The 16,827-nt window shown below is 38.3% G+C and overlaps 1 protein-coding gene across 7 annotated transcripts in view; it reads right to left on the reverse strand.

Annotated features, from left to right (window-relative positions):
- The window catches only part of Saf-B (Scaffold attachment factor B), a 307,055-nt gene that overhangs the window by 240,456 nt on the left and 49,772 nt on the right, over positions 1-16,827 (reverse strand). For 4 of the 7 annotated variants that reach the window (XM_067138300.2, XM_067138299.2, XM_067138301.2 and 1 more), the window contains 2 exons: positions 13,754-13,787; positions 12,461-12,623 (listed from right to left, as the gene is read on the reverse strand). In XM_067138300.2, coding sequence (XP_066994401.1) covers positions 12,461-12,623; positions 13,754-13,787 — 197 coding nt within the window. The remainder of the gene's footprint in view (positions 1-12,460; positions 12,624-13,753; positions 13,788-16,827) is intronic. The other 3 variants (XM_067138304.2, XM_067138303.2, XM_067138302.2) reach the window with 1 other exon arrangement.

Raw genomic sequence — 16,827 nt, forward strand, 5'->3', positions numbered from 1 at the left:
TGTTATACTCATGTTTGTTTTTGGGTAATAATGTTAACTTTATTATTACACTCCTGCAAGTGACCATCGTCACCGGGATATTTTCCATCTGCAATGTATTTGTTAATAATAATAATCTCGTTGGTATAAGTACGTTGGCAGGAAGAACAAGATTTTCGGTCAGGCGACAAAAGAATAAATAAATGATAATGCTATTTGCTTTACATACCACTAACTACATTTTACGGTTTTTGGAGAGACCAAGGAGCCGGAATTTAGTCCGGCAGGAGTTCTTTTACATGCCAGTAAATCTAATGACATGCGTTTGAGCACCTTCACATACCACCAGACTGAGCCAGGATCGAACCTGCCAGCTTGGGATAAAAAAGCTAGCGTCTCAACCGTCAGCCACTCAGCCCGGCAAAAACAGAATTGCAAGAGATAATGCGATAACAGAATTATCAACACAAAATCGAACAGGGGAAAAACAGGAGTCGGTTGAATAATGAATTTTAAAAAATAGGGCAGTGGGTAGTAAGCTACTATGACTACCATAGCCAAAAGGATTATTATTGTCAAGACACCAAACGAATTCCCACCACAATAGTGCATGTCTATATGCCTACTAGTTCTACGGATGATGAGAAAATCAGAAGAATATACGAGGATACAGAAGATTTATTACAATATGAAAATGGTAACTAGAATCTAATTGTGATGGAAGACCGGAATGCAGTGGTAGGCCAAGGAAGAGAAGGTAATACGTAGGAGAATTCGGATTGTGACAAAGGAAGGAAATAGTCGACTGGTTAAAAATGCACCAAACATAATTTTGTCTTTGGTAATACTTGGTTCAAACATCACAAACGACAACTGTATATATGGACAAGACCTGGACACACTAGAAACTATCAAATGAACTTCCTTATGCTTAGGCAGAGATTCAGAAACCAGGTGCTGGATTGAAAATCTTTCCTCAGGAGCATATGGACTCAGATCTCAACCTGGTCATGAAATGTCATCTGAAGTTGAAGAAATTGAAAAAAAGGAATGCAAGGAGATGGGATCTAGACAAGTTGAAATAAAAGAGAGTGAGGGATTGTTTCAAGGAACATGTTGCACGAGGATTAAATGAAAAGGCTGAAGGAAACACAATAAAAGAAGAATGAAGTTGAAAAAATGTTAGGAAGAAAGATAAACTAAGAATCAATGGATAACTCAGGAGATACTAGACATGACTGATGAACAACGAAAGTACAAGAATGCACAAAATGAAGCGGACAGCAAGGAATGCAGGCGATTAAAGAATGAAGTGGATAAACAATGCAAGACAGCTAAGGAAGACTGGCTGAAGGAGGAATGCAAGGATGTTGAAGGTTGAATGGTCTTTGGAATGGAAGATGCTGCATACAGGAAAATAAAGGAAACCTTTGGAGGAAGGAAAACTAGGTGTATGAACATTAAAATCTCAGATGGAAAACCACTTCTACAGTAAGAAGACAAGACAGAAAGATGGCAGGAACATATCCAACAATTGCATCACGGTAAAGTAGAAGATGGTTCTGGAAAAATATACTGTTGATGCTGATGAAATGATAGACCCAATTTTGAGGTCAGAATTTGACAGAGATTTGAGAGACCTAAATAGAAACAAGGCATCTGAAATTGGCTACTTTCCCTCTGAATTTTTGACAATCTTAAGAGAAACTAGGCTGGTGAGGTAATTTCATTTAGTGTGTAAGACGTACGAGACAAAAAAGTGCCATCTGATTTTTGGCAGAATGTTGTTATACCTATTCCCAAGAAAGCCAGTGCTAACAAGTGTGAAGACTACCACAGCATTAATTTAATGTCTCACTCCTAAAAAAATTCATTGTTTACAGAAGAATGGAAAGACAAGTTGAAACCGAGTTGGGAGAAGATCAATTTGGCTTCAGAAGAAATATAGGAACACTTGAAGTAGATCTAGAAAAGGCATCATCTACAACTGGTATAAAAATCGGCCTGCAGTGGTAAGAACAAGGGCTTTGAAAAAGCAGCAGCCATCCAGAAAGGAGTGAGGCAAGGCCACATTTTGTCCCCCCTGCTTCTCAGTGTTTATATAGAACAAGCAGTAGCAAAAAGTAAAGAGGAATTAGGGAAGGGAACCATAATCCAAGGAGAGGAAATCACAACCCTGAGATTTGACAATATTGTTATTCTGTATGTGACTGATGATCTGGAGAAATTGCTGAATGGTATGGACAGAGTCCTGGGTAAAGAATACAAGATGAAACTTAACAAGTCCAAAACAAATTTAATGGGGTGCAGTTGAACTTAGTAAGATGATCCAGGTAATATTAGATTAGGAAATGAATTCGTAAAGTAGATGAATACTATTAGTTGGGAAGTAAAATAACTATGGCAAAAGTAAAGATGACAAAATGCAAGCTAGCACAAACAAGGATGGCCGTTCTTAAAAGAAATCTGCTCACTTCGAACATTGGTATAGGAATTAGAAGTTTTTGAAGACTTTCGTCTGGAGCGTGGCAATGTGCAGAAGTAAATAAAATTGGGAATGGCTTTTAGTGCCGGGAGTGTCCGAGGACATGTTCGGCTCGCCACGTGCAGGTTTTTTTATTTGATTCCCATAGGCGACCTGCGCGTTGTAATGAGGATGAAATGATGGTGAAGACAACGCATTCATCCAGCCCCCATGCCAGCAAAATTAACCAATGGTTAAAATTCCCGACCCTGCCGGGAATCGAACCCGGGACCCCTGTTGCCAAAGGCCAGCACACTAACCATTTAGCCATGGAGCCAGACTGTACAGATGTGAAATATGGACAATAACTAGCTCAGAAAGAAAGAGAATAGAAGCTCAAGAAATGTGGTGTTGCAGAGGAATGCTAAAGGCGAGATGGATAGATCGAATCTCACGAATGAAGATATACCGAATCGAATTGGTGTGAGGAGATAGATTTGGCTAAATTTGACGTGAAGAAGGGATACAGTGATAGGACCCATCTTAAGGCACCCAGGACTACTTCAGTGGATTTTTGAGGAAGTGTAAGTGGCAAGAACGGTAGGGGTAGACCAAGGTATGTATATGACAAGCAGATTAGGGTACATGTAGGATAGAGCAGTTAAGTAGAAATGAGAAGTTTGGCACAGTGTAGGGTGGCATGGAAGCCTGCATCAAACAAGTCTATGGACTGATGATTCACACACAGGATTAGGTCATTGCAGTTCAGTCCATTCTCCAGTAGATGGCTCTACGAATGTTGTCTCCACTGATCTTTCTATGCCAGCCCGAGAGAGCTCTGTGAAAGTTCTCAATGAAGATCTTTCCATGTTAGCCCGATAGATGGCTCTGTGAAATCAAGTTATCTTGATAATGTTGTTTCTCCATGTTGGTTCTATTAAGCGAGAAACAGAAACACACCTCAGGATATTCTATTGCAAAAAGTTCTTCATTATGAAACTTACGTCGAAATATTCAATATAGGGTTAAGTGAAATCTATATGCACTGCGAAGTAAGAAGTTTTGCTGCAGAAATGGTAAATGGACATTTTAATTTGTGTTGCCACAATGGCTGGGTTTGTTTTCAACTACCTCACGTAAACAGCATACTTAAAGGTATAATACTACACGATAATGATTTCATGAAACATGCAAGTCAGTATAACAGTAGAATATCCTTTGCATGATTTTCAGCTAACCGTAGCTACATTTCAGGAGTAGGTTCTTACATTTATTTTCAGGGAATGATTCACAGGTACGTTTTAGATGTACTGCCTACTGAAAATTGCCGAGCATTATAAGGCCAGCTTTATGTGATATATTCACGTCTTGCAAACAGAATTCATTGTGAAAATTCTATAAATTGCCAAGATTTCAAAGTTTCGTATGTATAGTCACAACGAAAGTATAAGTTTAAAATCAAATAAAGGGTCATCCGGAGTTCAGTAGATATTCCGTTATTTTTCGTATGGTTCCTTCATTATCAGTTTCATTTATAGTCCTTGTTTAACGAAAAATTGACATGTATTAAACACAAAGTACACTCCAATGGTACAAAAACTGGCCGTCACAGAAAATGACACTTTCAAAATCCTCGTGTTTGAAATAGGATGAGAACATTGTGCATGTGGTAGGATTTCAAATCTCTCTTGCCACTGGCTATCCACAATTAATGAATATCCAGAAGTTTTGAGAAGGTATAAAATGAAATGTTACTCTGCTGGACAATTTATGTTCATGTGGGTGTAATTTCGTCCTAACAAAACTACCATAGCAGAATATGCGATACTGGATTATTACCATCATCGTGCTTCATACCTAGTGAGATCTCACTGTAAGTAGTGCCACAGAGCCTGTGTAATAATTTCAACAGTACAAATGTGGTACAGTCAGACAAGCGGAGTTTGGCTTCTAATACTGAACGTATTTCAATGTTCAGATATAGTGCGTGCCATCAGTGGTCTTAACCATAGCTATTTGAACACGGGCGGCCAAGATTCTAATCTGTCCATCAAGAACGAAGTCATGTTAGTTAGGACAGAGCCAGTAACCTTGGATTCATGAATAAGACACCACTCTCATCCATAGAGGGAGCTGTAATATTACAGTAGCAAACTATCAAAGGCCTGAGCATAATATTGTCTGAAATGTACAGAAGTTAACTCATCACAGGAACCACAAGTTTATGAGGAAACAAACACAAGAATGAATTTTAAAAACCCACCTCAACGTGGTTCGAATTATGGTTGCCGAGGCCAGTGATGTCACTAAGCTCACAGTCTGCCTGGTGGCCATGACTTAAGGCATAAAGTTAGTATGGTATGAAACCATTGTCAGCTGGTTTAAACCCCATAGATGGAAAAATTATCACTGTCAAGATGTTAGTCAGCAGTGTAGGAGAGGTGGTGGTATACAATTTATCTTTAATACATTGAGTGCCAAAAGCCTGGACTGTATTCTAAACCTCCTTACTGCTAATATGGAAGGAAAAAGCTATCTAGATTTGCAGTACAGTAGAACCTTGATTATACGTTCCCGGAAACGTTTTCCCGTATTATCCATTCAAATTACGTGGTCCTGTGAGCATCCTAATTAAGTCACTTTGTAAAAATCCCGCATTAGCCGCTCCTCGAAGAAACAATTTCCCGTATCAACCGTTCAGAAATTTCAGTCCCATCAACGCTAAATCCTCGATCACATGTTTTTCAAGAAACTGTGTCTCACGAAAGGACGGCTATGGCATACTTGCGGATCTTGGTGTTAACGTCCAGTCATTGTGGTAATTTGAGGAAGCGGAAAAGCGATCGGCGGTGAATTTGCATAAGGGACCATCTTAGCATCACATTCGGGTGGTATTGTTTAGAGAATCGAGCAGAGAGTGTCCACAACAATTGGAAGGAGACAGAGCGCATTTCGACAGCTCTACTTGAAGACTGAAAGCGTTTCGTAAAATGTTCGTACTTGCAAATCGTCTACATTATGTCCAGAGTTAGAGGTTCAATTCTTTTTCTTTTTTTTTTTTTTTTTTTTTTTCTTTTTTTTTTTTTTTTTTTCTTTTTTTTCTTTTTTTTTTGCCGAGCGTATTGACGAACAGGTTTTTGGCACTTCCCTCAGGGCACTGTATAGTCACCGAGCTTTCAGGCAGGAATCTAAACCGATCCTTCTTAAGTAACACAAATTTAGAATTTTAATGTTATCGTATACTATTACATTATCGAGACCAGAACAGATATTGCACCTTGCACACATAAAGCCAAGGGAGGTTTTGGGATTGCCCGTAACTGTTTTGGTCCTAATGTCCTAGGAATTTCACGTTGTGTTAAAACGTTAAAACCACAGTCGTTTTATCTGCGCACGTTCTATGTAAAACCTTTGTATCATTTCGCACTCGTACTGACTAGGACAGCGAGCGCGCTTTCCAGCTGAGCTCAAGGTCGCGAATAACCGTAAATTCAGAAGTTTTGGTGATATTTTTTCTCTTTCCAATTTAATCGTGATTAGTGACGGACATAATTGAATATAATGCATTCGAAAACTTGAGAATCGATATTTACATTAGAAACAATATTCTCGAGTTCAACATAACCTTTAAAAGTCAATGTAGGCCATAGGCCTAATTTGCGCGGTACAAGATTTCCACAAACTGACTACGAACAGCATACCTGTGACCAAATTACAATGGAAGATTTAAAGAAAAAGGGATTAAACAAACATGTTGGGTGCTTTTGTATCCAATGTGCTTTATTTTATTAGATTAGAAAATTAAAAAATACTTTTGGTCGATTGTTTGGCTTGATGTTATTAGATTTTTCGAACAGGTTGACCGATCAAAGTTGCTGAACTGAAAGAAGTTTTCAGAGGAAACTGACGAAGTTTCCCCGGTAAAACTGAATGTAAAGTTTCGAGACTTAAGTCACATACCGGTAATTAATGTTTGAAGCCGGCCCCGCGGTCGAACTTGCCTGCCTCTCACCCAGAGGACACAGGTTCGACTCCCGGCTAGGCCAGGCATTTTTACCTGGATATGAGGGCTGGTTCCAGGTTCACTCATTCTACAATTATACCTTTAATTGAGGCTCTATTTAATAGTGAGATGGCGACCCCGGTCTAGAGCGCCAGGAATAACGGCCGAGAGGATTCGTCACACCGACCATGCGTCACCTCGTAATCTGCAGGCGTTCAGACCGAGCAGCGGTCGCTTGGTAGGCGGAAGGCCCATTGTGGCTGTAGTATGGTTTGGTTTAGGGGTGTTTGTAAGATTTTAAGTATACATATTTCTTTTTTTGTGATGTTTAGCCAAATTGTTCACAGTTCATTCATTCCCGGATTTTCCGTTTTACTATGTTGTACTTTTTTTTTTTTTTTTTGGTGGTCCCTCCAAAAACGGAGAATTGAGATTCCGCTGTATATTGTATATCTAAGAGAAGGCCAGTGGGAATTTGAATTATTAAACACAAACCTAGGAGGGATGGTGACGAGATTCGTCCTTGGGATGTAGATGTTACGCCTAGAGCAAATCCCTTTATATTATTCAACAGGAGCAGTATAAGTGACAACACTAGGTTTCACTCTCACCCTACCTCCATCTCGCACCCAAACGTGGAGGTTGTTCAAGGGTGTCAAACATAAAGATGTTAACTGGGCGAGTCGAATATGTCCTGGCACTCCTAGCACTAAAAGCCATAAGCTAAATAAATAAAAATCTAAGCTCATAATGCCTCCCCATACGTAAAGCGAGGGGAGTCAACAATAATATTGGTGAAAGACTTTTTTGGATACCATATTTTTAGCACCTCTCGATAAAATGATAGATATATGACCAACAGAGAGCAAATAAACATAACACACAGAGGCAACAGAGACAAGAGTTATGTGAAAGTCTTTCCCCCCACAGATCTTCAATTTCAAAGTTCTGAAAGGTACGTTTGCCGCATCAATAAAATTGATGTCACATTCACAGCACATGCCAGTATTATGGTGCGGAAATAATAATCAAAATAAAATCCTAAACATAAAATATAAAAAGCAGAGCAAGTTCAACTTCAGTATTGGACACCCTGAATCACCACTTTCACATACTGTGTAAATAAAACCATGATTTTTTTTTTTATATTAGAAGATTTTCTTTTAGAAAAAAGAATGTGTTCTATGTACGAAGTACCTAACAACCATTTAAGATTTCGTACTACAGTAGTCAAGACAGACATTCTTCTTTCCAAACAAGGAGGGATCACGACTGCAGATCAACACAATAAAAGGAAGATTCCAACATCATAAGCTTCTAATACAAAGATACTAACTCAAAAATTTAAGATCAGATTAGTTAAGCAAAAAGTTTCAGTTTTCAAGTGGTTTTCTGCTAGAGTAGCAAAATTTCAATAAAATCAGTGTATTTTGATAAATACTAAAGAACACAGCAGTGAACCTTGGCTATACAGATAATTTCAAATTAACTTTTTAACAGCGTGTAACGTCAAAGCAATGTCCGACAAATATAAGCTTGAATTGAACTTCTGGAGAATAGGAATTCAACTGTCGTATTCCAACTAGGTATCAAGCGGATTTATATATTGCTATCAAGCATCGCAGAGAAGGTTCCAATTATTTCGCTTGTTATAAGAGGTAGATTAATAATTAATGACATGGCAATAATAGACATTTCAAATTTCTTGATCAACTTTCGACTTCGTATCCATAATCTGTATTCCCAACTACAGTGGTACATAAGCAAAAAGCATTTCCTGGACTCTACAGCTCTGCTGGAGGGCCTAGCAACGTGATATAAATTGTTCATAATTTATGTATTTACTTGTTTGCGCAAGGTCATGATATGGTATCCTATTTTCTTACACCTAGTGCACTCTAAGCAGAACAAATACTGGAGTGTACAAACCGAAATGCTAAAACCTAATCACACAACCATAAGTAAAACAAAGCACATTTTTCACAATACGTACAAATGAAGTTATTCACACAGATTAAAACAGATCTGAAATAAAACTACAAACACATTTTCACATGAGATGACTGTCACCCACTATAACCACCGTGGCTCAGGAGACTGCGCCATCTCTCATCCCTGGGTTCTGTGGTTCAAATCCCAGTCACTCTGAGATTTGTAGTGGATAAACCCAAGTCGTGACAGGTTTTCCAGTCATCGTTCATTCGACCAACACACTCCAATGTCATTTCGTCTGTCAGTCAATAATCATTGCCCCAGGAGTGTGAAAGGCTTGGGCAGCCAGCATAATTCCTACCCTCAATGCTAAATTGTAGCTTTATTCAATCCATTTCTGACCCGTTCAAATGACTGGAAACAGGCTGTGAATTTTTCATGACTCACCCGGGTGGAACTATTAACTGCAAAGCTTCATTTAATATATTCATATTGCAGTTTTCAGTAACTCTCTTCCTCTCTCTTTTTCGACCAGAGTCTTAGGAACTTAATTTCCACAGCTTCAAGTCTGCTAATATCTTAGTTAAAAAGCCTGCTTCTCTTGTAACTGCCAAAAAAAAAATTTTTATACACCAGTGATAGAGATCTAAGGACTTGCTTATAGAAGAGGAGCAGATCGTTGCAACTGTGTTCATTCTAGTAATCTAGTGGAGTCTTCTGCATATGAACCACTACTTGCTAATAAACTACTCAAATTTGTTCTAAGTGTTCTCCACCTAGTGATGTTTATACAGGTGTTCTGTCCTCTGACTTGTGACATCACCATTTTGGACTGACCAGTTTTGAGATCAAATTGCTTGAATGGAGTTTCTGAATCATTAGTAAGGCATGTACTTCAGCATCCTCCTAGCACCACACTCGAACATTTGTAAACCTATGAGCTTTAAGCTTAGAATTCTTGATAAGATTCTTAACTAGTGTCTTGATTATATGTCTGATTTGAAAATATTTGGTTACACATTGTAAAATAGTTGTTCAGAACCATTTATGCCTATGGCTTCAGCAATTTTCAATCATCAAATGAATTTCCTTAATTCAACAAATAAGTAAAATGGTTACAGGCTTCTCCACATGAAAAATTCATGAACTGCAAATCCTGCTGGTACAAGGAACGAATGACAATACAAAGGAAACTATGTGACAAGTTGAGAATTCAGATCAATATTCTAAGTTCGGTAATGCTATGTACAGTTGGTGCACGAATACTTGACACGTTTTATTTTAGAATAAGTATTTTTTGTACAACACTAAATTTTACTCAGGTAACTTGCATTTCACTATAATATGTCCAACGTGGCCTCCATTAAGACAACCTCATCAAGACTACTACGCACGTTTGACGACTTTGCATCACAGGTCTTCATAAATTTCACTACAGAGCTGCACAATCCGGACACGCATTTCCCTGCAATTATCAAGTCTTGAAGCAAAAAGATTTTCTTTCAAATAGCCCCTTAAACAGAAATCACAAGGATTTGAATCTGGAGGCCTAAAGAATCTCCCATTATTGTTGTACTGTGTGTAAAGATGAGCCATTACTTGATCACCAAATACTCCGCTCAAAAACTCAAGAACATTGTTGGCTATGTGAGGTGTTGCACCATCTTGCATGAACCACTGAATATGAATAGGGAGTTCTGTAGCTAGAAAATGAGGCATGTCCTTTTATTGCTGTGCATTAACTGTCTGACTAAAGAAAAATGGTCCAATCAACCCAAGACTTGACAGAGCCACACAGTTTTCCCCATACACGATGAACAATGACCATCTTTTCTGTAGCCTAAAACCGCACATTTTGTTTATTAACTGTCCCCATGAAATGAAAATAACTTCTGAGGACCAGGTGTTAAACAATCCATCTTGATCTTGCGTCCATAAGGCGTATTGCAATCTCTTCTGCTGCAAAGATCCGTTAGGTTGCATAGTAGTCATTTTGTACGGGTACAATATTGAAGGTCACCCTGTAACATTTTTTCAACTGAACGGCGCAATATTCTGCTTTCTCTTCAAGCTCGCCGTATTGACTTGTGTGGGCTGCACAGTGCAGGTATGTTTCCAGGAGACCGAACAGCTGGTGCACGTGGTCTCTTACCTTCCATCACACTGCCTTCTTCAAAGTTTCCATAAGCAAAGGATGGTGTTCATTGCTGATGCCCACTAGCCTGAAATATAGCTCAAAATCTCCTTCAAATCACCGTACGCTTTTTGATTCACAATTAGAGGTAACTGTTTTAGCGTGCTGCTGAACGGAGAGTCAGCAGTGGTCGGCCATGGAAGAAAGTTCACTGTAATGTACGCAATCAAAAAAAAAAAAAATAACGGTCACCTCTGCAGTTGTCTCCATGAAACAGGGAAGGTGTGCGCGCAATTTGAACAACATAGAACATAAGATGCATTTATATTTGCTTTTCAAATGTGTCAACTATTCGTCCACTATCCAGTACGTTAATGATGATATGAACGCTTACCTGCGATTCTCCAACGGAACAAGGTTCTTGCAGAAAATGTAATTCAGGGTCATCTCAGTAAACACACATGTGAAATATTAAAATTTTATAACCTACCCAAATTTCCACTCTCACCACCGACAGATGAATAAAGAATTGTGTTGTAGCAAACAATGATTAAAATGAACAGGCAATGAATTATATGTTGCCTCACACACAACACTTCTCCCCCATGCCGTATGGAAAATCATATTATCCTCTGTAGATGTAATGTGTATTTCATGTCATCACCCAGATATGTCAGTCATTCTCAAATTTTTCTATAATTCCATGACAGAATTTCCTTGGGAGTAGTATAAACAGCCTCCCAGTTTTATATATATATACATCTTTTAAATAGTCTAAATATTTATGGCACCATAGAAAACAATGTTTTATTCTTGTCTTTCTAACTAAATATGAACTTTATCAGCAAATTAAAATAACAGGTTAAATTGTATGTTTGCCATGAGCATAACCTGGGCAAAAATGTTAACTCCATATTCATACCAGACAAAAGTGGCATTGCACATTATCAACCGCTCTCATTCCCATATTTCAGACTATCTCATGTACAGTACATCCACCAAGATTTCCAAGAATGACATTGCTTACTTGATCGTTCTTTCAATCATTACGTTACAGAAACTGATATGCAATCAAATAAATTTTTTTACAATATAGCAAAGGTTCACGATACTGTTACACACTCAATACTGAATCATATTTACTTAAAGGAAAATGGGATTTTGCAAGATAGACTTGATAGAAAGTGAAAAAATTATTAATGTGTCTCAAATCCTCTATTCTTTTAAATTATATACAGTGAAACTATTCATACATTCACTAAGGTAATGTGTGATCTGTACTAAGATGCACACAATTCTCACGATTGTTTCGCAACACAGTTCTTTCCCATACTGCGCAAAAGTCAATCTAAATTACTGATATGCTATTGAGTATTACTGTATGCCAAATCCAAATGTACCTAAAAAAATTTTCTGAAAGAATGACCTATGGACTAACATAGGTCTCATTCACTTCTTGCTGAAACATCTCATTCTTAAGCTCTTCATCGCAAGAATCCATACAAAGGAAAATCCTTTCTAGTTTAAGAAAAGTATGTCGCTGTCATGATGGATGATCCTCAACATTAAAAGCTTTTCAATCTGTAGACTACCATCAGAAATCAGAACAATTATTCCCATCCAATGATTCTCATTGGTCATCTGAGTTCTGACACTAACGATAAAATTTAATTACACAATACAACGTAGTTAAGGCAACTAAATCCTTGCAAACGACATGTGACGTTCTTTTACAGAAGTCTAATCACTGAATGAATGAGGTGCAATAATGAGATACTAAAACTGTGTAATCGGTTACCTACACATAAAACATGATGTATTACCATGCATGTATTTTAAACACTGTGCAGCACAACAGGTGAGAAGTTTAACAGAAGTAGCGTACTGCCACGCTGATATTCTGAGCTCTGGATCTGACGAGAATACAAACCGAGAGTATGAGACAAACCTCTTGCCCTTGTCTCCTTTGTCATCTTTGTGTTCCTCTTGCATCTTGTCTTCTTTGTCTTCACCTGAAGTTTGCTTGCCTTCTTCCTGGCCTGCAGCTTCCTTCTTGCCATCCCCTCCAGCTGTGCCTTCTTCATGACTCACTCCTGCACTTTCACCCTCATCTACATGGACAATCAAGGAAGCATTACGAACACTTCCACATGTTGCCTCGCAGAACTGCCAGCTGAAGCTGCTGTTGCCGCCAAGATGGCTGCTGCTATCTCGTGGCTGAAGACCATTCTCTACTACTGAAAGAGTGTACAAGCATTACTCTGCTAGGGAGATTTGGCTGCCTTGACCCATCCCCTCTCCCTCAAACTTACCTGACACCATCACAGAATAAATGCCTTATCAAGCAAGGCAAAAAAGTGAATCTTCTCATGAATGTTAAGCAGACAACTAGTAGCTGGATGACTCATTGAGCATACACACACATCTTCACGCAGATCGAGAAAACACGTAGATGGGGGCATGAAGGGGATTGGCAGTTGGGTGGCTCATTCATATAGGCCTGTCAGCAGTCTTCAAAACAAATAATAATAATTCTCCCATAAGCAGAACATGGACACACTGGAGGTTTAGGCTCCGGAACAAAGCTCCAATCTACACTTCAAATGCAAATTACATTTCAGTTGTTGATCAATTATTAACTTGTAAAATTTCTTTATGAAATTTCAATTAACAAATTAGTAAGCAAAAAAGGTCTCAACCGAGTTCATTTTGGAGAAATGTATAATCAAGTGCCCCAGTAAATGTCCTCCCAGGCGGTAGCAGCTTGTGTTTTAATATTCTAATTTTCATGGTGGCTAAACTGAACTGTGGAAATTAAGATGGTTCATCATGATATTCTTTGGTCAAATGTAAATGGGCCACCCAAGTTTTATGATGAATAAATCCTCTGGCTGAATGAAACTTAAAAACTCTCTGAAGCAAATGCACTGGCATCACATCCTCTCTGCTACCAAGTTCTTCTCCAATGTGTATGCTGAGTATCCCAGGATGTCATCACACTCCACTCTGATGAAATATAAAAATTGAGTACATATATCCATAGTTATACCTGTTCACCTCAGTATGTCGATCCAAGCTTAGAGTCCATCACTCCGTTACAGCTGCTCGATATTATAGAGTTTAAAACACAAGCTAGCATACCACCACAAGAACCAAACTAAAACTTCCATAACCTTGGCTCTTGATATTACATTTACATAATGACTTGTGTGTAATAAAAATAAGTCATATTGCACAATACCTTTAGCCTCCTTTTCTTGGCTGCTACTGTCTTCCTGCAAATAAAAAAGAAATGATATCTAAATATCCAAGTTAATGCACAAATGCAGATATACATATACATACACTGATATGAAGCACAACATGTAATAAACACACTTTTGCATGGATGACAGTAGGCCTACAGTAAACTCTCAACAATATGAACTGAAGAGGGTAGGTGTGTATCCAATAATGAAAGAAAGGTCGGGAACCACAGAACAGAGAGGTGCAAGATTTTAAATTCATGGGAGAGGAACATTAAAAAAAGAGAAAAAGAACAGGAGAAGAATACAGGGAGTACATGCAAGAGAGCACAAATTTCAGCAAGGTCCACTGTGTGGTCCCATATTCACTTACTATTTTGGCGGTATAGATAATTGTAGATTTTTATATAGGTGACTAGAAAAAACTAAAAACCTATTAATTATTGTAATGTAGCATGTTCAACGAATGTTGACCAAAGTCGTTGATAGCTCGAGCTCCCTCCGAACCTGGTCATTCAGAATGGAGATTGCATATACTGTATATCCAAAAGTGTGGATGAAAATAAGCTTCTGTAAATTAGATTTTATTCTACATTAGTTACTTGAGGGGAATAAACAATTTATTTTGATAAAGATAAGAGTAGATCGCACCGCTAACAACTCTGAGCCAAATGATAGGCAGCGAGAAATAAATCAACACCGTAAGAGGATCAACGGCCTTGAATGCACATGTTCTCCTGGGTGAGGTGATTGTCCCCTTAGTGTAGGAAATGATACTGGAGCCCATCAAGAGTGTTAGAGGCAGCTGTAGAAGGCATAAGAAGGTTAGGAGCGGCCTCATCTACTGGCAGGAACTATAAAATGCCTTCAGAATAGCGAACCCATTGTAATAACAGCTTAAAAATAACAAAATATGGTGCGGCCTAAGAAAGTGCTAGGGGGTCTCCTGTATGCAACACACCGTTTTTCAAGTACTGGGGGAGCTGTGACAAATGGACGATGTATCATAACTAGGGCCCAGATTTTTATAAATGCATATGAGCAAATGCAAATGCATATTTCGAAGGTTAGTGCATATTTTGATCGTAAGTGCATATACAGATATATTTTTCCCTTATGTTGTGATCGATTATCCAAGAATTCTGAACAAAATGAAAAATCTAATGAACTCTATAATGTTGTACATCCACTGCCAACATGAGAAGCCTTTCCCGATCAAGGTAAGTGCTTTCAGTGACGCAATAGAAGCAGGTAGACCGATAATGACCCTTTTCACAACAATTTCCACCAAAACCTGTTCTCACAAGATGGGGAACATGGTTATCCACAGTATAATTCTACCAGGAGAACTTTAATCAAGTAAAAGATATAGTGTAAAGTATTGTTGATAATCATACTGCGTGTGTTTGTGAAGCAAAGGGCGCATTTGAATCTAAAACTGTATATAAAGACATGAGTTTCATCCATGTGCATTATTCATCACTTTAGATGGCTATTAACGACCTAGAAACTCGCGGTGCACCTCTACACTAATCCCTTCCGTTAATTCAAAACGCCATTAGTTCTTTAAATGGTGTTTCTGATGAAACTGGAGTAAAAGTTAAAAGGAAACTCAGTGTGGTGTTGGAATCAAATCCAGGACCGAAGTAGTTAAGCAATTACATACTTGGAATCAGACAGTCTTTGCCAGAATAATTCATCGAGCAGTCTGTGCCAGTGAACAAGTATTGCCCAGTTACGTCCATCGGTGTATAATGATCATTTTCAATGTATAAATTAATTGTCTGACAACAGAAAGTCACTGACCTATGAAAATATTGAAAAACAGTTAATAACCTACTGGCATACATCATTTCACAAGTAACCGTTTATCAATTTAACAGTGAGTTAAAATTAAATAATGCCTTCGTAAGTGTATTTTGTTTTATTTTCAGTACATATGTACTACATTTTTAGTGCATATGTGCATGCACATTTTTGAAGTTTTTGGTGCATATGAATCCAAGCCCTAATCATAATATATTCAAATCGGTGTAATCAACAAACTAACACTGACAGACAAGACTGAAGAGCTGAAAGGATGACCTGGAATATATGGAGGAGGTGAAGATCAATGACAAAATCATAACAAGAGTTTAGCTAGGGCGTACTTGCGATTTCTGGTCGCTGCGACATTCAATATAGCCACTGCAGGAATTTATTGAGGTGAGTACTGCGAATGATAAGGGTGCGTGCAACGAAAAAATTTCTATGGGCTAAACGGTCCAGTTGCACGGACATTCATTGTGAATTCACCCCTGCATAGGGTAAATGTGCAATTTCTCCGCAAGGTATTGTAAAGCAGTAAGGCAATTTGAAGCTGGACACACGGATCTCACAGACAAATATCGCAAAATCAGGCCCGCAACGTCTAGTACCTCTGCAAATGTTGACCGTGTGGATGGGATTATTAGAGCGAATCGGCGCAGAACACTGCAGAAAAATGCCGGCATGTTGAACATTTCGTTTGGCAGTGCGTTCTCGATTGTTCACCAGCAAACAGAATACCATTGCAAGAATGCCAGCGACGATTGAAAAAGTTTACATTGCCTTCTTCCAACAAGTCAGCGTTTATTCCCTATCCATACCCTTGTGTACGGGGTTTGCCTGCTTCCTCCAAGTCAGTGCTTGTTTTATATCAGACACTAGAGGCGAGTCTAGTAAATAATTTTTCTCCTATTTAATTTATTTTCTGTATATTTATTTATTCCTAATTCTAGCTATGATTTCCAGGTTTACTTCTTTGCCTGCGGTTCTAAGTCAACTTAAAGACATATGACCAGATTAAAATAACCTTAATTTTTGTTATTGTAAGTATTTTAATAACAACATTCGTGCAACAATGTCTTTGTCTGGTATACATATGTTTTATCACATAATGTGTTTTTATTTAATTTGGCTGAAGATGGCCACTAACAGGCTGAAAACTGGTCCCACGACTGATTTAAATATTATTTACTTATATATTGTATTGAAAATGTGGACCCTCTAGTAAATTTACATGGCGTCAATATTGGCGAGTCGCCTCCTG

The sequence above is a fragment of the Anabrus simplex genome, chromosome 1 (genome assembly GCF_040414725.1).
Source record: "Anabrus simplex isolate iqAnaSimp1 chromosome 1, ASM4041472v1, whole genome shotgun sequence".
Taxonomy (NCBI): Eukaryota; Metazoa; Arthropoda; class Insecta; order Orthoptera; family Tettigoniidae; genus Anabrus; species Anabrus simplex.